The sequence below is a fragment of the Microtus pennsylvanicus genome, chromosome 6 (assembly GCF_037038515.1).
Source record: "Microtus pennsylvanicus isolate mMicPen1 chromosome 6, mMicPen1.hap1, whole genome shotgun sequence".
Lineage (NCBI taxonomy): Eukaryota > Metazoa > Chordata > Mammalia > Rodentia > Cricetidae > Microtus > Microtus pennsylvanicus.
In genome coordinates this window covers 58739697-58760815 of record NC_134584.1, presented here as the reverse complement: position 1 = coordinate 58760815, position 21119 = coordinate 58739697, and the positions used below count along the sequence as shown (strand labels likewise).

At 42.1% G+C, this 21119-nt stretch overlaps 1 protein-coding gene across 3 annotated transcripts in view; it reads right to left on the bottom strand.

Moving 5' to 3' along the window:
• The window catches only part of Rasgrf2 (Ras protein specific guanine nucleotide releasing factor 2), a 215188-nt gene that overhangs the window by 78731 nt on the left and 115338 nt on the right, over nucleotides 1–21119 (bottom strand). For 2 of the 3 annotated variants that reach the window (XM_075976335.1, XM_075976337.1), the window contains exons 13-16: nucleotides 14895–14977; nucleotides 10583–10831; nucleotides 9465–9724; nucleotides 2640–2747 (exon numbers count right to left, since the gene is read on the bottom strand). In XM_075976335.1, coding sequence (XP_075832450.1) covers nucleotides 2640–2747; nucleotides 9465–9724; nucleotides 10583–10831; nucleotides 14895–14977 — 700 coding nt within the window. The remainder of the gene's footprint in view (nucleotides 1–2639; nucleotides 2748–9464; nucleotides 9725–10582; nucleotides 10832–14894; nucleotides 14978–21119) is intronic. The other variant, XM_075976336.1, reaches the window with a different exon arrangement.

Genomic DNA, 21119 nt, shown 5'->3' with positions numbered 1-21119 from the left:
TGGGAGAGTTCGCTGATGGATTTCTTCTAGAGTATTGAAAATGTTCTAAAATTGAACTGTGGTTATGGCTGCCTGGCTTTTGAGTATGTAAAATCCAATGAACTACATACTTTGAAAAGAAGGAGAAATTTTGTAGCATATGAATTATATTTCAAAATAAGACTATTTTAAGACTCTCCATCATGCTTTCCGGACAAGCTCTTCATCAGTTAATGGCGGGATGCTTGTGTGAGGCCTTTGCTTTGGTCCCATCCCACCGTAAGGATGAATTAAGTGTATCCCATCTAAAACTGAAAGGATGCAGGGCTGGCCTGTCTCAGTGGGTAAAGTGCTTACTACATTAGCATCATGAGTGGAGTTAAGATCTTCACCACTCACAGAAGCCAGCCTGGCAGCCACACCTGGAATCCCAGTGCTGAGAGATGGAGACCGGCAGAGCCCTAGAAATACGTGGTCATCCAGTCCAGTGAATTGTGAACTTTAGGTCAGCAAGAGGCCCTAACTCAAAGGAAAAGGTGGAGAGGGATAGAGAAAGATACCTGATATCCACCTTTAGCCTCCACGTATGCATGCACAGGCTGCATACATACACACACACATACCACACACACACACATCACACACACAGACATGCACACCACAGCATATACACACCATACACATATACCACACTACACACACACACCATACTACAACAAACACACACATCCTTTCTCAAAGATGCTTGCTGCCAAGTCTGTTAATCTGATTCTGAGTTCAGTCCCCAAGGACCCACATGGCAGTGGCAAAGCCAGCTCCTGTGGGTTGTCCTCTGATTACTACATGCATGCCATGGCACATATATGTGTGCTACCCTGTAAATAAATAAGTGTAATTTCAACCATTTAATTTTTTGAACTGAAAGGCTGTAATAAGCAGCCCCTGCAGCATCTTTCACTTCTCAGCCTATAATAGTCACGTAGATTTCTAACGCTATTTCAGTTCCAACGCCACCGTTCCCTCTCAGGCTTTTAGTAAAAATGGTGTGATCTGGTTCTGACCCGAAGAGCTTGCTTCTGAATTTTAATGTGCATAAATAAGTGACTAGATGGTTAGTAAATGAGGTGGACGGATAGATGATTGGTATACAGACAACAGACAACAGTCAGACAGATTAGATGATATATAGAATGGACAGATAGACGATTGGTATATAGACAACAGATGACAGACAGACAGATTAGATGATATGTAGGATAGATGGATAGATCAATGTAGAAGCTATTAATGGATTGGATGAATGGGTAGATATGTAGCTGAAGCAAAAAGTTTCACAATATTCCCGAACATGAGGTGATAAATATCTTGGTGAACAGGCAGAATATTGGCTAGACACTAAGAAAATATGTAACATTCTACTATTTGTAGCCACTATTTTATCCCAAGTTTTAGGCTACTCCCTGTGTTCTCAAATCTTTATGATAGGTAAAAAACAATAAATCTTTACATACATTAAAATTTTAGTGTGAAGACACATATGAATGTAAAACTACAGAACAAAGCTCTCATAGTAACAGGGCTAGCAGTATTTAACTCTTGCCAGTCTCCCATGGGCCTTGATTACAGTTTCTTCCGGGAGGCAATGAACCTAAGGAAGCACATGTGACACTTACCAAGGCAGGTGCCAGGTCCTGCACTGGCCAGGGCATTAGCAATAGTGAGAGACTGAACTGCTTCCACTGTAGTCATGTGACAAGATAGGGAAGCCTAGAAGGCTGCCTTCATTTGCCAGGACTACCCAAATGGCCACAAATCCCCCCGGGGACTGAGATGCGGCCAGGGCCTACCCCATCCTCTTCTTGTGGTCAGAGACAAAGGCTGAAAATGACAGCCTCTGTAGAGTGGCTGGGGCCACAAGAGCAGTAGCCTCCTGGAGAAATGCGCTTTCAGCTTTTCTGACTTGCCCTAGACGAAGCCCTGAGGGTAAGAGACAAAATAACGACCTGTGTTTTGCTTGGCTTATTTGGAGCGAGTCTGGTTTCATAAATTTCTCTTCTGGCTTGATATAATCCGCTCTGGAAGGGGCCAGGAGAAAGAGGCATTTCAAAGCAACCCTGATTTCGATATAATTATTTGAGCAGTAAGGACAGAAAATAGGGTAGTAAAATATTTCTGCTTTTTGCGTCGTTTCTCTTCTAATTCACAGATATTTGTTGTATTTCAAAACAAAATATGGAATCATTTGTCATAATTTTTATAACTGTATACTGAAAAAAATGATCAGGTTCTACCACTAATAATAATAATTGGATCCCATTCAACTGAACCTTATTTTATATGAAATAAGAATTTCAAATAAGGGTCCCTCAAGTCTGCTTATACAGCTTACACTGGGGCTCAGGGTAAGGAAGCTGCTCCCTCAACTAGCCATCCCTGAGGACACATATTTCATCGTGTTTTCTGCGCAGTTCACAGCACAACATAGGCTCAGCAATACTCGCCAGACGGAAGGTAGGCTCCCTAATCATCGTTACGTCCACTCCTTGAACCCATGCAGCCTTACCTGCTTCTAGTTAGTCTTTATAACCAAGACTAAGCAATGCACTGATCTAAAGCCCAAGATGCCTTTCCTGTTTCTGAATCTGTGTTTGAGCCCTTACCTCCAGGCTGGCGATATCGGAGGTGCCGGGGAGTGGAGGGGGATCTGCAAGGTGACAGTTCTGTGGAGTCTCCTGCTCGGTCAGCTGGTGCAGAGTCCAGGACGGCTGCTGGAAAACACAACATTACCCAGGCTGTGAGTTCGAGAGTACATTGGCAATACCATACCAATAATAAGCATTTCATGTTGGTTTACACATTAAAAGTGCTTGCTTGTGAAGGCAAGTCATTCATCTCAGCAGAACTTTAAGAACGTCATTGAAATCCAGATCTCCACAAGCTAGGCTTAAGATCTACTGTCTTGTTGAAACTGCGGGCTGGCCTTGGCCAGCCTCTCAATCCAGTGCAACTGGATGTTAAAAAGAACAGGAACTATGAAATGGATCTCCTGCCTTTCATAATGACTGTTTCTTGGAACAGAGAAAAACGAACCTTTTCAGATTAGAAAATAAATTGGAATCAACAGTATGATTTCTTCTTTGTCTAGGTTGCACCTTAAGGAAGCTCTAGGCGGGAGGGGTTCCTTTAGATCTAGAGATGCATCCCCCAGCGTGGTAGCAATAACCAAATATGGCTGAATGACAATTTATACGATCTAAAATTGAAGAGCTATTTTAACTCCCCACTAGCACTAGTCATGGCAAGGCTCAGTAGCCACCAATGGCCGGTAACTATATCTGTGGCCAATACAGCTATACAGCAATCCTCTCCCTTCTGGGAAAGGTGTATTGACTAGCTCTGGGGAGAGCTACACACCACTAGGACGGAAGCAAGTGACATTTTTTTCTGACAGGTTTCGTGAAAACTTAGCCTCTAGACTACAACCCAGATAAAATTTCTTCAATGAACTGTGGAGAGTTTAAGATGATCTGAATCTCTGTATGACAGCTGATATCCCAAGAATGAGACTTGTCTTTCTGGACCATTAACAGGGCTATTGGGACGGTGACTCTAGATGCCACCCCTCAGCTTCTTATACAGGCAAAACAGTAATACTTACTATTCCAAAGGAAGAATAGTAGAAAAAATTAATTTATGTTTAACAGACCCTTCTTTGCTTTTAATCAGGTCCTCAATTGACTCCCATTGATTAAATTTCATTGCCATTTCCACTAACTGTGTATTATCTTGGTCTGCTAGGCTGCTTCCCTTTTCCTTTCATTCAAGGTTTTACCCAACAAATATTCCAGAACTCATAATGATTTCATGTAAAGCTATTTTTAAACTTGCATCTATCTTATTTGCTCCCTTAGAAATACTTCCATGATTTTGATCTCTTGAAACGCAATAGGGCTGCAGAAAGGAAGTGGTTAGAATCTTTTCTTGAATGACACAATGACAGTAAAGCTGGCAAGATGCATATAAAAAAAACAGCAGTGCTTAGCTGTTAGTTTTCTTATTTTCTAAATAGCGCCTTCACAGTTCAGTAATGGGAAGCATCTGTTGTGCAAGGCAGAGCAGAATATCAAATGCACAGCCTTGGTTCCGTTCAGACACACGTTCATTCATTGGAGGCGAGGAGGAAAACTTTAATCCGCAATACATCAAATTTTATTTTAAAAAATTTGACTGAGAGAACTTGATAGGACCACAGTGTCCTGAAAGAGCAGGAACAAGCTCACAGAACAAGCCAACACACACCTACAGAAGAAGCCATGCCGTGGGGACGTGCTTTCTTTGGTGTGCTCACTTTCAACCGAGTGCTGTGCAAACAGCTTTGCCCACAGGACAAGTGGGCAGATGTGGGCTCAAAACAAATGCTAAAATCGGGAGCACGTTCAGCCCACAGAGAGGCAATTTTCAAATGGAGAAGACAGAAACAGACACTGTGGCTGTGGGCTGAGCAAGCACACTTGGGTGACTAAATTGCATAATCGTGGTCTAAGAGATTTAGGTAAGGGACTGCAGTTGCACTGGCGGCCACGGGGCTCTTCATTCCGGCCTTGCCTGCCATGGGCTTGGTTTTCATTGAGAAAGTTTCAGGTGTTGTTTAGAAACATCTGGGGATAGAACAAAGTAGGGGTGGCCTAGTAAAAGAACAGGAAGAACAGTGGCTATTAGATGAGTCTAGGATGATTTGGGGGCTAGGTTGTGGGATGATTAAATTATTTATCTCTAAAAATATACCACCCTGCTTATTTTGAAGGATATTTTCAATTTCTCTTCTTTATCTTCGTGCCATTTGCCATTTTCTTGAGATATTACAAAGCTGGCATTATCATTGTGGTAACAATGAAGTTCAGCAATGGTTGTTGGCAGATTTCAATGAATTTCCCCTAAAACTGTGGATGGCAGTAAGAGAGGCCTACGTTGCCTATGGCCACCGTGAGCTGATGTTACACCGTGAGACTGTGTGGGACTGGGTTTTGAAGTGGAAAGTAAAATTGTAGCCACTCTTGGTACTGGAGTTTGCCAGCTGTTTTGACTCTTAATGCTATGCAAAGCACATGCAAACATCTGTCAAATTAAAGATAGATCCACATCTTCTATTTCCCTGCCATTTGGAATTTTTTAAGATGGGACAGCAAGAGGAACAGAGCCTCAGGCTGACTTACACAGATGTCACATGCGTCTATGCACACTCATGCACAAGCATGCATCTCCATATACACACACGTCTATGCACACTCATGCACAAGCATGCATCTCCATATACACTCTGGATTGTCAGGCTGATGCCTTGGTGTTCAGTTACATCTTCTATAAAGCAACTCATGTCCAATGTCGCCCATATACTAATGCAAAATTAAAAAACAGTCTATAATTGATTAGTCTTATCTATTCAGGAAAATGTCATGGAACCACCATGACACCAGTTTTAATTCTAAGCCTTTTACTGTGAGGGTTCATTCTTCAAGTCCCAGTGACCAGGAAAGAGGAACTTTTAGAGACAAGTTGTTCTCAGTTTTGAATGGGAATCACATAATTCCTTTCATGTCTGCTTCCATTCTGTCAAACAAGAAACTCTGAAGCAAATTCAGGGGACTCCAGGGCTCAGAGGACCACACTGTAGACCATATTACCTTTACCCTCAGGTAACTTTTCACCCTTCCCCATCGCCTGATATCTTTACCTATTTTATTTTTAATCTGGATGTGCCTGGCCATGCGTCTGTTTGACTACTATCTTAAATACTTTTAGGGATGAAGTAAGAAATGTAAGTGTGAAAAGGAATTAGAAGCAGCAATAGAGAGGGGAAGGAACTTGAAACGTAAGAAATGCTTAATGGAAGGGTTAAGGTGATGGTTTCAGGGTGCTAAGAGCTAAAGGGGCTGTGTTAGCAGGCGCTCTGCCTGGGAAATGCCCGAGCAGAGGAACTGGCGTTTCTAGAGTAGAGCCTTGCATTGACAAACTCATCAACCACACATCTTGGGCTTTCTGCACCACTCGGAATGGGAGAGGAACAGCACAAAGAAGCTGAAACAGCAAAATGTTCTTCCAGACTCCTACCATTCAGAGAAACCAGCTCTTAGGATGCAGTCATTTGAGACAAACCCAGAAGGAAAGAGGCATTCTGCCTTCACTTTTGCTAATTCTGTACTGTGGGAATGAGCCCCTTTGTCCTCTCTACCTGCCAGTCTCAGGATGTGAGCAGCCAAGGTTGCCACATGGGAAAGCTTTGAAGCAGTCTAAGAACATCTCCTGGGAGCTTGATCTACGTTTCTCACTTATCAGAATCTCTGCACGCTATTTGAATCTTCCAGACCATGTTGGAAGATTAGTCCTTGGCCCAATCGGGCTGAGAAATGGGACCTCCAAGGATGATTAAGTAACAAAAGCTCTGCCCTCATAAAAACTTTATGCTATTTGGAAAGAGGATGTTCATTGTAGAAGAATGAATTCAGCTTCCATCCTCTGACCGTGTCTCTTGTCATGTGAGGTCTTCTACCCCTCTAGAGAGCAAGGAAGTGCTGCTCTCACACTACTGCCTTCCCCTGGACTTCTTACCCTCCGGAAGCTCTAAAAAATAAACTTCTGTTGATTATGAATTACACAGTTTCAGATGCTATAACAGCCCCACACAGATTAGGCCCTACATTGAACTGTCTTCTAACTTACTGCTCCAATTAAAAAAAGCTTTTTATCTCTACTCCATCCTAAATAGTGTCCCAAGCATCCTAGACCAATGATATGCACTCTGGGCTTGGGCTTAAAGATCATAACGAATGAATGCAGTAACCAAAGTGCCAGCACAACAAGCTATACAGATCATCTAAACACAGGAGGGTGGTGTGCAGTGTCATATAGATCATCCAATCACAGGGGTGGTGTGCAGTGTAATATATAGATCATCTAATCACAGGGGTGGTGTGCAGTATAATATATAGATCACCTAATCATTGGGGTGGTGTGCAGTATAATATATAGATCATCCAATCACAGGGGTGGTGTACATTGTAATATATAGATCATCCAATCACAGGGGTGGTGTTCAGTGTGATGGGAGCCACTGGGATGAAAGCATGCATTTAGACTATTATGAAGAAAAAAAAGAGGTCTTGTTTTTCTGATAGTAAAGGAACATTCATATCCATAATGGTAGGCTTTAGTGACATTAAAATGTTTTTGAAATTTTTTTAAAAAAATAATGTTTCTTACATCATAGCTATTAGAATGATATCTATTTCAAAATAAAATAAAAGCTAGCAAGTGCTGGTGGAACGTTTTTGCACTCCTAGGAATTTGAATTCACCACGCATATTTCTCCAAAATTTAATAATAGAATTAACATGTGTCCCAACAAGCCCACTCGTGTTACGTGTGTGTGTTCATGTGTGTGTGTGTTCATGTGTGTGGGGGGAGGGTGTGTGTTTTCTAGGTCTGAGATTAGGATCTTGAAGAGATATCTGCACTCCTGTTCATTGCACTGTTCACAGTAGCCAAGATGTAGAACTCAGACATCAACTGAGGGGAAAATAGCACAAAAAATGTTATATGCATACAGTGGAATATTATTTTCCTGAAAAATTAAGGAAATCCTATGACAGGTAACATGGGTAGAAGCTCAAGGCTGTTACTATAAATGAAGTAAGTCAGTCACAAAACAAGCAGTGTAATTCCACTTCCAAAAGACTCACAAACAGAACCAAGAGCGGTGCTTGTCAGAAGCTGGTGGGGTGAGATATTGTCCAACAGCTGGGGTTTCCTGACCAAGAGGAAAGGTTCTAGTGATCTGTTGCTCACTTTCCTTAACTTAAAAATCACTGTGATAGTAAAAGAACAGAAGGAGGAAGACAACATTAGGAGGACTTTTGTTTTAATTTGCCACAGTGTTTGGGTGTCCTAGGAAAACCAGGAAGCTCTGCTTATAGAACCCATGGCGTCTAGGCATGGAAAGCTGCTCGTGAGCAGCTGTGCCCCAGGAAGGACGATCATTCCAAGGTGTGCTCACCCACAGCTGTCTAGACTGTCTCATTACCCAGAATGTGGCCTGCCTCCTCCCTCAAGTCATGGGGCTCTCTTGGCTCCTATCAAAGACACCCCCTGATTATACTCAGCAAGGCACAGTCTCCCCTGCGTTTCAGCTTCATGCTCTTGTCTCCACCTTTATGCCACCTGCCCTTACAGTCGCAGGTCTTGAGCCCAAATAATCAGAGTGGGCGCCATCCTATTTTCCCCATGCAACTGTTTTAGCCACGGGAACTCACAGAGCATCTGCTCAGTCTCCAGACTAAGCCTGACCACACATAGGGCCGAAGACCTCATGCCAGCCCTCAGATCAACCAAAGGATGCTCTGGGAGCCATGAAGAGCTGACGCCAAAATCCTTGCTCCTAAATTGTTCCTGATTCCAAAGAAGATGAGAGTAGAGTTTTCTATTTTTCTTCCCTGAGGTCCAGTAGCAGAGGGGAAAGAGCCCACCACACCCTGGGGTCCTCCTGTACTGCCCAGTCCACTGCGGCCCCGGGGAGGGTTGCGATAAGTTCAAGTCCCTCCCTCCAGGGAGGCGATCAGACACTGGTGCTGGGTAGAGCCCAGTTACATCTGCCAGCTAGCCCGGCCTCATTACTTCCAAGAATTTGCCATGATTTTGCCAAGCTTGTTGTTTTAATGACTTTTTAATTATCTTCCCCTTTCTTCCTTCTTAATTGCTCACTTGTCAATTTAAAGAATTTCTATTTTTTTTAAAGATGCCACTTTGGATGCTGACAAGCACTCCAGTTGAAATTCCATTAAGTACTTCACCCAGCAAGCTTATTTAAACTGTCTGAGGGTGTCAGCACATAGACACTTCAAGCAAGCAGTCTACTAGGACACTTTGTATAAAAGATAAGCCTTGGACACCCCTTATCTACTCGGTTGGGTTCCCAGTTTGCTCCTGCTTTGTTGTCTACATGAAGGACCTGTCCCTCCTAACCTTTTGCTCATGAGGATAGCCTAACCTGGAAGTATCCTAGTAGACTCTAGCTAATCCAGCTTTACCAACATCCAAGAACATTATGATCTTAATGTATCAGTCCTCTGCTGATGGCTAGACACAACTAGCCTTTGAATGGGGACAACAAGCAGCTCACTGTGACTGCAGGGCAGGAATATGCAAGGATGCTCTTTATTCAACTGGCACTGCAGCCATTCTTTGTACGCAGAAATGAGAAAACTGCCCCCAGACAAACAAACAAGTAAGCTGAGCCTTCCAGAAGGAACGGCGGGAAACCAGGCAGCTGCAAGCATGGGGTGTGATCATAGCAATGTGCTGGAGAAGACACTTTGCAGACTTCATCCGGGCCTGCTGAACAGATCCCCAAGGTGTCCCTCTGTGTTCCCTCCCACAGCCCCTGCACTTTGCTCAGGAGCAGAGGGCCCCTGCCAAGATCCAGTGGTCCTTACCGGTGTGAGGTGGCGGGGATGCAGTAGGACTGTGGGAGGTAGGACTGCTAGAAGATGAAGATGTGGTCAGGTCCAAGGCTCCGATCCTTGAGTTCAAGGAAGATGTCAAGGATAGCTTTCTGGCCCTCACTGGTGAGGATGTTCTAGACACAGCAAGGGGCGGTGGGGAGGAGAACTTGCGGCACAGACGTGGGGATTTTCCGTCTACCATATGTTCACCTCTGTTGTTTGGGCTCGCGGCAAAAAATAACTCTAATGATCTAAAATGAAGAGCGAAGGCTGTTAACGGATTGTAGCCAAAGGAAGACCTGTCTCAGATATCACACAAGAACATACTCTCAGCTCATCTACATTTGAAGACCTTGACAGCATTGTACGTCCACTGGATTCTCCGTAATCTAAACGCTAAAGGTGCACTTGCCCTTGCTAGGGTGAACACAGACACTGTCCAGGCTCTCCAAAGCCTTGCTACTGAGGCGCAGTAAAGCCTTAAAGTAGAGACTCCCATCTTTGGGAGTCTTGTTAAGCATGCCAAATTGAGGTCTGCTCCGCAGTTACTGGGTCAATGAAATATCCCTTTCTCAGATAACCCAGAGGTGCACTGATGCCTAAGAGCGTTTCCACACCAAATGGTAGGTATTGGATACCCGGTTAGTGGGTTCCTGCATTGAAGCAACAAGCCAAATCAAACCAAATTAATAATTCAAATTTAATAAGAGGAGCAGAGTGAAGCAGCTCCTGGGTGACTCTCAGGAAGGCAGGAGAGCGAGCACTAGAGTACCTGGCAGATCTATGGGCCTGGTCTAAAAGCCTGTAGGAGATCTTGAGCAGTTCCAGCGGAGGAGCAACCTATGGCCGGCTTTCTCGGAATGGGAGGAGTGGGGCTGGGTGGAGCTTCCCAACAACAAGAACATAACACCAATCATAATAAATAATGATGATGTTAAAATAAATGTGTCAGCTTCCAAATCATCATAGAGTAATCAAATGTCACTTGGAGACTTCCGGCTTCTCCATATCTTCCCTGGGGAACTCTAAGACCTTTTACTTAACTTCCTCTGACGCAATAAGGTCAAAGGTGAGCCAACAGCTTAGGGGCATTGGCAATGCTGCAGTACCTGACTGGGATGGAGGTGAAAGGCCTCTTGTAGATGTCGGAGAGCTTCGCCAGCACCACAGCGGCAGTGGTGAAAATGCGGTAGGTGTGTAGAAAGGTGTTGAGGAAGTCAATGCTCAGAAACCGCAAGTCCGTCAACCGCTCCAAGAGGCGCTCCACGCTCGCGTAGCGGATCTGCGGCACTTTGCAGGAATTGAGTGTTTTACTGAAACAGATGTCAGTGTCGTCTTTATGAAGACGGGCATCAGACCTACATGCAAACCAGGAACGTGTGAGCAAAGCTGCTGGACCTTCTGCCTCAGCCACTGAGTGCTGCAGCGCCTGCAAACGCACACTCGTGTGAGGCTTCCAGAGTTTTCCACGGACAACAGAGCGATGAGCAGGTGGTATGACATGCCACAGATGTGTCTGGGAACATTATGTGCTACCATGACATTCTACTTGAGAACGAATTATGGAGGTTGCAATGACATGTGATCTGACTGTGTGGTATCCTTCTTGCTCTAATTCAACAAGCTTTATTAGAAAGACGATGCTAAGTCTCTTTTAGTAGAAAACATTTCAGAAGTGTGCTTAAAACAGAGTGGTGACAAGCCCCAGTGCACGGCCCTGTGCTGTGTAAGATATCATGATACATTGTATTATAAATATGTAGTACCAGCACACAAGATATAATTTACTATTTTACCTTTTAGAACCAGCTAAAGAGCATAATAATCAGTTATATTGCTTTCATATTCACTTACACCCTTCCGATGTTTTCCTACATTTAGTTTCTCATCCTTTTTCTTTAACATTTTCCTTCTGTTTTACTTTCTTTTTGTTTGTCCTTTTATGTATTAAATTTACCTGAGGAGATGCATGTGGAGGTCAGAGGATTGCTGTAGAAATGGGTTTTCTCCTTCCACTGTGTGGGTCCCAGGGGTCAAACTTGGGTCATCGGGCTGCAGATGCCCTTACCTGCTCTACCATCTTGCTTGGGCCTTCTCTTCCTTTTCCTAACTTCTCAAATTGAAAGTCTAATAGATTTATTTTATTCTTTCTGACTTATCCATAGGCTTAAACTTTTAACACAATTTAACTCACAAATTGGCATGCTTAATTATATTCTGTTTTCAATATTCTGCACTCTAGGAAATGGATTTTTTTTAAAAAGTAGTAATGGACAGTGTCTAGTACCAACTTCCTTTCTATGGAACCTTACATCTGCTGCCCCTGACTCAGCAGGAGGCACTCACAGGCAGCCTCTCTAGGAGGCCACTGGAACCCTCTTTCTCTTCGCTTCCTTACCAGCTCTCTTGTTCCTCTTCAGAACAGCATCAGAATGGACAACTGAGTCTTGGCTTTCACTGTTCTGATAAAGGTCATGTGCAGGGCCAGTGAGTCTTTGAGAGCCAACTTTTTGCTAAGAATCATCTGGCTTTGTTAGAAGAGTTCCTACTTAGGCCTTTTAAAGCTTTGAAAAATTTTAAATTATCTATTTTCTTTGGTATAAGCAAGAAGCAATAGCTGTCTTATAGCTTGCTCTAGCACACAGTCTGCATAGAGCAGGTGAAAGTCCTCTGTCTGCAGCGTTTTAAATGACTAGCCTGCCTCTGCAGAGGACCTGGCCGGCGGTAGCCTGTTGGAAATATCCCAGTGGGTCTTTGAAGGTTTACTTTTAAGAACCAGCCCTGCTCTTTCATTCATTTACTGAATGATCCTCAGGCAGAGTTTTCTGGCTCTTGAGTTCTCATTTGTCAAAAGACCTGGGTGACTTTTATGAATTAACTCAGTGGCTGAGGCAGAAGGTCCATTTTTTCTCTCATTTTTTCCCCATCAAAATCTCCATCTTCAAAGAAAGTCAAATATTATTTTTTTTAAAAAAAAACTAAGTCTCTGCACCATTTAGAGGAAAATTCCATGTACTAGCTGTCAGTGTTTTGCATTCTAACTAGTTCTGAGCTTTGCTTCTTTTTCACTATAATTAGTTTGTTCAAAACACTAGGAGGGGAAAATGTGTTGCAGCCAGCATGAGATTAAGTTAAACTAATTACACCACTGTCCTTCAAATTTGTGATTATATTTTCATTTTAAGAAAAGAAATTAAATATTATAAAATTACTTAATTTTATTTCATTACACTGACTAGGCTCTTCCATGATTTCCCGAGGGTCTCTCAAGAAAGCCAAGTGTGTTACTTAAGCCTCCAATGGCAAGAGCAGCTCCTTTTTGGTAAACACATGAAAAGCAATCTTGAGAGATCAAAGCCAAATCGCCCATTATAATCGATGAGTTTTAAAAGGAAGTGAGTGCTTATGAAATGACGTCATGCCAGTAACAAGATGTGGCTATGTTAGGATGTTTTCCCTTTTAGCTCTGAAAAATGCTGATTTCCCCCTGCCTCTCCAGTGGCATGTAGCCATGGAGACAGACGCACAGGGAAGCAGAATACAGACTGAGGGTATGTTTTCCTCTGGTTTAAGAGAACCAGTGAGACTGGGCAATAAGAGAAGGAATAAATAAAGGTGTGCCCCTTCTCTTTGCCTTAGGAATATAGCCAGTGTGGTGCGGAAGCCCTGGCAGGTCAAGTCCTTCTCCCTTCTCCTTCACTTCTGTGAAGTCAAAGTCAGAAAGTTTGGTCTGTATGAAAGCGGTTATGCTAATGAGAATGGACGGAACCACTGTCATGGTAGGGGACAGTAAATGCATGCATCACCAGCCATGAGGGTCAGACACACAACTGAGGTTTCCATTAACTTTGGAAGTCAACACGATGTGTGCAGCGTAGATATGCAGTTGCCTTGGGTTCCATGGGCTTTGAACTTACCTACAGTGTCTGACTTACCATTATGACTCTAAAGCACCATGGACTTTCAAATATATATTATTTGTGAAATCAGAGTCCTATTATAAAAATTAATAAGAAATTCTATTCAAAAAAATAAAACATCGTTTAAACTTGGCTTAGTCTATACTTGTTCTGAATATTCAGATATTTTAATTAATTCAAAAAGAAATTTCTAAGTCAAAGACCTAAGAAATTCAATGCAGACAGAATCTATGCCATAGCATTTAAACACAGCCCTCCCCAAAACATTTTAAAATTGACTAAAATTCATGATAATATTTGCAGATTTTATTTAATGTTTTTTATCGTGTTGCATTCTCTGCCTTGATGTGATGTAATAGTAAGTCCTACAACTGTCCTTGCACACTGGGGCCAGGCTATCTCTTCTCTGCAGTGCAAGATCATCCTTCTATAGGAACACTGTCATTGGTCTCAGCATGACAGCTCGGACCTGAAAATATCCATATAGACAAGCAAGAAAGAATGATAAACAATGTTCTCATTTCCAATAACTTAAAAATATATAATCAAGTTGTTTTTAAAGAAAATATTCTACTCTTAAAATGTGGACTACAAGGGACTGGAGAGATGCTTCAGTGGTTAAGAGCACTGACCTGGGCTCAATTTCCAACATCCACATAGTGGCCCACAAGCATCTGTAACTCCGGTCCCAGGGGAGCTGACCCCCTCTTCTGGCCTCCAAGCGTACTACATGCACATGGTGCACAGACATACATGCAGAGAAACACCCATTCACATACAGTTAAAACACGAAAACAATATGGAACACAAATATACCAAAAATAAAATGAGAACAAAAGCAATTTCTTCCCTAATTTCTGAATTTCAAAATGTCATAGTACACAGACCATTGATATAGAAAGTTCTAGCATGCATAGCTGGGAGCCATTGATAGAGCTCCCCATTCTAAACTATGGCCTCCTAGTGGTCCACTTAATCTACAGTTGCTTTCTTGAAATATAGACAAGAGAGCAGCCCAAGCCAATGACCGCTGAGCAAAGCCAGGCACATGCAGTGAGCAGATAGTGCCACATTCATGCCAGCTGATGCCCATTGGGTATGTTCAATGCCTAACCCTGGCTCTATAGCCAGATCTAAGGGAGAGGATTCATACTCACTGGTATGATGCCAAATTAGCCAGCCACACCTTCATCCACCCCCTGACCTTGAGCAGTTTTTAATATTGAACTTGAGCATCTTGACAGAATTTTTGTCCTGGGTAAGGGTATATGTTAATTGTATGAAAACAAATCTCAATGCTATCTGCCAGTAGGCTGTGAATCTGAAAAAGCATTTTCATATCAGTTATTGTTAGTTATGATTTAATAGGAATTATTCCATGACTGACAAGGTGGACCCTCTCTGGAAGAGGCAGAATCCTACTGATGATACTCTATTAATGGTTTCTCCTCTACCCATCTGATCCTGATTCAGACAGAAGGAAGAGGGCTGTTGCACTTACTTAATCATATGCGGCACACTGACTTTGGAATTCTCTTCGAAGACTATAGTCATTAAACCATTACATCGTATGTTGTCCACACACTGTGAAAAGAAAAAGGCAATTAAAACCCACATGGAAACCCAAACAGGTCATAGATAATTACCCACCTGTTTATGCTTCTCTCTCTCTCTCTCTCTCTCTCTCTCTCTCTCTCTCTCTCTCTCTCTCTCACACACACACACACACACACACACACACACACACAAACACAAACACACACATACACATACACACATGCACACACACACACACAGAAAGAGAGAGAGAGAGAGATGATGTGAGAGGTGACGTATGCTGTGAATATGTTTTATTACCATTGGTTAATAAGAAGCTGCTTTGGGCCTATAGCAGGGCATAATATAGCCATGTAGGAAATCTGATATATAGAGAGAGTAGGTGGATTCGGGGAGATGCCATGTAGCCATGTGCTGGTATCAGTAAACCACGAGCATCATGGTAAAATATAAAATAATAGAAATGGGTCAATTTAAGATGTAAGAGCTAGCTAGAAACACACTTAAGCTATTGGTCAAACAGTATTGCATTTAATATAATTTCTATGTGATTGTTTCAGGTCTGAGAGACCAGGAACGAACAAGCAGCCTCCAACTACAAATTGGCACCAACATGGGCAACTACATCCACATAAAAACTGAGAGAGTTTGGGAAGAAATTCTAGACACAGAAAAAACAGAGTTTAGTGCTGCTTCTTGATAGCCACATTTTTTCCCAGATGGGCTCTTTGCTGGTAGCAAGTAGGAGCACCATGGCTCCCTTGAGAGAGCTCTTCCTGATTCAGCTTTAGCAGCAGAAAACAAAGCCACATGGATTTTTTAAGAAATGATGGCCTCCTGGTTCTGTAGTAGTTGCATGAACAGCTCTGGCTCTTTCAGGAGACTTAGCAATTGAATGGGGTTTGTGAACAGAGTGCTACAACTTGCTTAATGGCATCACAGACCTGCTGTGTGCCTGGAAATGGGGCTGTGAGCATGGCTCACAGAGCTGGCACTAAACAGACCTCTCCCATGTTGGACTGGGCAGAGCCGAAAGGAAAAACAGCCTTAGTCCTAGCCATGCCACAGCATTTTAAGAAGCACTCCTGGGCAGAAAAGGATTACAGATACACAAAGGACAGATTCAGAAATAAAAGACCTCTAAATGAGACACAGTGTGTTTTTTAAAAATGTACATAGGCTTGGGAGAGAGAAGAAAAAGAGTATAGAGAGTTATAAAAAGAAGTAAAGTCTTTAAAGAGACAGTAAAATAATATAAAATAGTATAGTCATAGATTAAAAAAGTAAAGAAAAATAAGCCATGTAAAGATGGAAAATACACAGAGAATCTGGATTATGTGTATTATTGTGTTTTTCTTTGATTTTTTTTTTTTTACTGTGAATGAGCTCAGTTCAGAGAGACATTTCAATGTATGGGATGCTAAGCTAAACCTCTTGACTTCAAAATTTGGGTCTAAGGATATGTTGCTTTGGAAAAGAGGCTCTGCTTTTGTTTCCACAGAGGATGAGAACCTGCAGATTCCTTCCACGCTAATGTGGTTTGATGGACCAAGATCCCCTGAAAAGTCTCCATGAACCACAAAATTACTTCACCTAACAAAAAGGAGGAAGCAGTTTAGAAAGAACTACACCCAAATTTACAAATATTGTTTATAAATGTTTGTTTACATTTAAAGGGCAATATGCAATAGAGATGAATACTTTGCTTTGGTACGGATCTTGGTGTATTGATACAAATTTAAGGTCAATTCTGTTATATGTATTTTTGCTCTTGTTTAAGGTATTGTGTTTGTGCAGCTCATTTAAAATGCAGTATAGCTAAGAAATACAGACCCATAGATGGTCATCTATAATAGTCACACTTGTAGTCACGTTAGTTAGGTTTTCTAGATGTACAGAGATATATTTCAGATGGATAGTTGTACTTCAAACCTTTAAAAACTAACAGAATATGGAATTTAAAATGTTTTAAGAACTTGACTTTTCAAGATAATGAGTCTCATCTGCTACTTGCAGCACCAGTCTACTTCAAGAGGAAGATGGGCATTGAAGAGGCTCCTTATGCAGTTTGTTAGTCATCTGGGCAAGAAGCTGCTCTTGCCTGTACTGCTTGATGGTATGCTGTGTGAACTGGACATGCAGAACCCACAGAAAATGACTGCTGAACTTGCCTAAAGAAGGTGAGACAGTCCTTCAGGGTTCTGCTTCATGAGAGAACTGTCAGACATTTTCCAGGGCACAGAAGAAAGCAACTGATAAACTTTGCCAGTACAAGGCATAAGAGATCTTCAAATTTCCTGCTTCATAGAAACGTCTGCCAGATACAATGGGCCTGTAGGCTGAAGATAGATACTGCAACAATACAGAACTTTGGGTAACTGTCCAGGCAGAGAGATGCCTCTGTCAAATCTAGAGTTTTCGAGGTTGCTTACAATGCATTTCCTGTTTATTTAGGAATTATATACTTCTGGGGTCTTTGATGGAGTTGAAGAATAGATAGTGATAATTATAGTTTTCCTTAGTTATGCTAAAAGATGAAGTATTATAAATACTATAACTGTAATTCTTGCTTGATACCTTTTTGATATATGTAATTTTACTATGTTAAAGTTAAAACCTTCTTTTTTATTTAGACAGAAAAGAAGAGGTGATGTATGCTGTGAATGTGTTTTATCACCATTGGTTAATAAAGAATTTGCTTTAGACCTATAGCAGGGCAGAGTATAGCCAGGTGGGAAATCTGATATATAGAGAAAGTAGGCAGAGTCAGGGAGACACCATGTAACTGCTAAAGGAGACAGACACCTGTGCATTGGTGCCGGTAAACCACAAGTCTCATGGTAAAATAAAAACTAAGAGGAATTGGTTAATTTAAGATGTAAGAGCTAGGTAGAAATACACTTGAGCTATTGGCCAAACAATATTGCAATTAATATAGTTTCTGTATGATTATTTCAGGTCTGGGTGGTCAGGAAGGAATAAGCAGCCTCTGACTAGAGAGAGGGGGGGGAGGGAGGGAGGGAGGGGGAGAGGGAGAGAGACAGAGAGAGACAGAGAGAGACAGAAGAGATAGATGTTACACATTGATAAAATCAACTCATACTATGAATTGTTAATTCAGCTGAATTAGTTAATGAAATGGTTAATTCAATACTATGCTTATAATCAAATTGTATCAGCCAAATGCATGACAAAATGATATACTTTCCCAGAGTGCATTTCTTCTTATTATCTTTAGAGAACTGGGGAATCGGTCATGGGACCTTGCGCATACTAGGAAAGTACTCCCCCCCTGCTCCTCAGGACCCATTTCTTAGGATTCTTACCACAATGTCACTATGTCGCAATATGTGTCAATCAAACACTAATCAGGAGGTTGGTACCTTCGGCCCCAGCTATGTTCATGTTCTGCCATCAAGGGCAGTGTGCAGCAGTCAGACTGTGGATGGCATTTGGATGGAAACCATGTCTCTCCGAGCAAGCTCTGTGCCCACATCTCAGGTGTCTTTCTGCCAATAAATCCCCACATTTACTAGTTTGTCTAGCAGTTTCTGTTGGCACCATGTGGGGTTGGTGAGGGGGCAGAGCATACTTTCTTGTGTTTCTGGCACACTTAACTCTCTGTAACAACTTCTTCTGTTTTTTAAGAGAACTCAGACATTTTGGTTAATTCCCCCGTTGTATGCATGTGTATACCTTATTGATTTAAAATCTTCTGAAATCACATTGGGTTAAAAAAAGAATTTATCTGAATTATAAATATTCCTTTTGGATAAAATAAATAAAAATAAGTGCATAAATATTTAAATAAAAGCTTGCTTCTGGTCACAACGGTCCCACACAGATCTTGTGACTGTGATTAGCAACAGAGACTGTCACTACAACATGACCTCACACAGGCCTTAATTTGAAGGCCTGACCTGATCCCCAGTGCCAAATGAAAGCAACACTGTGCATAAGAGATTAGATCATTGATGGTTTGGTCACCTTGGTCTATAAGCCATTTTCATATTTGTTTTTCTTTCAAAAGTTGTTTCCTTAAGTCTTATGCCATTATTTAAGCTACCAGGAAGAAAGGCTCAAACCCAGGAAAATGAAGTTTTCCTTTACACATTTCCTTAAACTACGGCACTGGGAAATAACTTTGAGTTATATTTCTTCACACAAATATTTCGTTTCTTAGCTATCAATTTACTTATATGCACTTAAAGGTGAATTTAGGGTCCACCTAACTCCTCAAGATTGATGCAAAAAATTCAAGACACAAGTCAAGACAGGCCAGATCAGAGTAGATTTGGATAAAAGGCAGAAAACAGTGAGCTAAAGCCCAGAAAGAACCACACACACACACACACACACACACACACACACACACACACACTGCATGTCTATACATTTGCTGTAAGTAATCTTCAAAACAACTGGGTTATGGGGCACCAACTCAGAAATATATACAAAGGAAGATGCAGAAGTCACAGTTTACCAGGATTCCAATGATTTCTAGCCCAAGATAAGAGGGGAAAATGTTCTGTAGGTTCTCATAAAAAAATACAAGACAATACATCATACAGTGCTCTCAACATCTTTAAAGTACCTACAAATAGAGCCAAACTGCTTTGAGAAACACTTTGAAGTGCTAGTGAGCACCCATGCTCTGGACTCCAGAGAAGGCAGCCCAGAGGTGGCTTCCCCAGCTCGTCTGACTACAAGCATAGGTCTCACACTCTCCAGAAAGCTGAAGGCTGTTCCTCTTCAGAGGCAGAATAAACGCTGCTACATGTACTGGTCCACATAAGTCTTAGGGCCCTGGGACATGAAATCACTCTCCCCCAGTCCTCAAACAGCAGCACTGAGCATGCCCAGTTTTGGAGGGTGTCTACCAGTGAGCCAAGCTGCCATAGAATTGCTGTCCTCTTGTATCTAAAACATGATGGGATGATCTTTACAAGAGGATTCTCAGGGACCAATGGCATTGTATCCTGGTGACCCCTCTGCACAGTTTATAATGGAGACAAAGGAAAGAGTCAGCTGGACTCAGGCAATGGGGAAGAGAATCTTGGATCTGTACTTTTATCCCGAAGGCATATGGGAAGCCACTGAGAACTTCTCAGCAGTTCCTTTATGTTGGGCCATCTGAACCAGACTCGTGGAGATACTCATTGTAAAGGGGAAGAAGAGACGGAGGCCCCTGGGGTCGTTAAAACAACATTCTGAGTTGATAAATGAAAAGATCCGTGCTTCCCAGGAGACAGGATTGTGGAAATGAAAAGGAAAGTGGGGTACTCTGAAGAAAAATGTAAGAAAACATGATTAGTTAAAGCATAAAACCAAGAAAATTCGATGGTAAAAACCAAAGATGACCTTACTATAAGATAATTTAAAATTTTTCTGGTGCCAATAGTGATGATGATGATGATGTGTCCTTTGGTTAAAACAGTGCTTAACCCAAACCAGTCTCTTTTTTGAATTGTCAAAAACACCAAGAAGTTACATCCAGTATAAATTCTGGGGTCTTCAAAAATGGGTGCTTCACAATTGCACATATCAAATATTCATTAGGAGACAGACACTGGGCTAGACGTTAAATACTCTGATGAGAGCAACTCTAGAGAAGCATGTACTCTGGCTCACAGTTCAGGGTACAGTCCGTGATGGGCGGGAAGTCAAGACTGCAAGAGCTTGCAGCAGTTGGTCCTGCTGCATCCGCAGTCAAGGGGCAGACAGAGGATGAAGTCGAGCCAGTGCCCAAATCACTTCCTTCCTCCTTTGCACACAGTCCAGGATCCTCTGCCCAGGGAGCTGTACTGCTTGTAAGAAAAATGAGCCTTCCTTCATCACTTAATCAAGATGTTCCCCAAAAGCATGAGCAGAGGCTCATTACCCAGGTGATTCTATCACAGCCACTGTTTCAAATCCACGTTCTCAAGATAAAAATGGGGGTGGGGTTATCAAGCTGTGGTTTGGGGCACAGGGTAACCACCAAAGGGTTTTACAGAAAGAGACTTCAAATAGAGAGAGTAAGGAGGGACCATTCCTTCCAAAGACCTTCCCAGTTAATCTTACAATGTCCTTCCTCTCCCAGTGTCCTTGATGTACAATGAGGATGCGGCTTGAGTTGTCAACACAGGAAGTGGGAGAGTGGAGAGATGGTGTTGGTGACCTGTGTGAC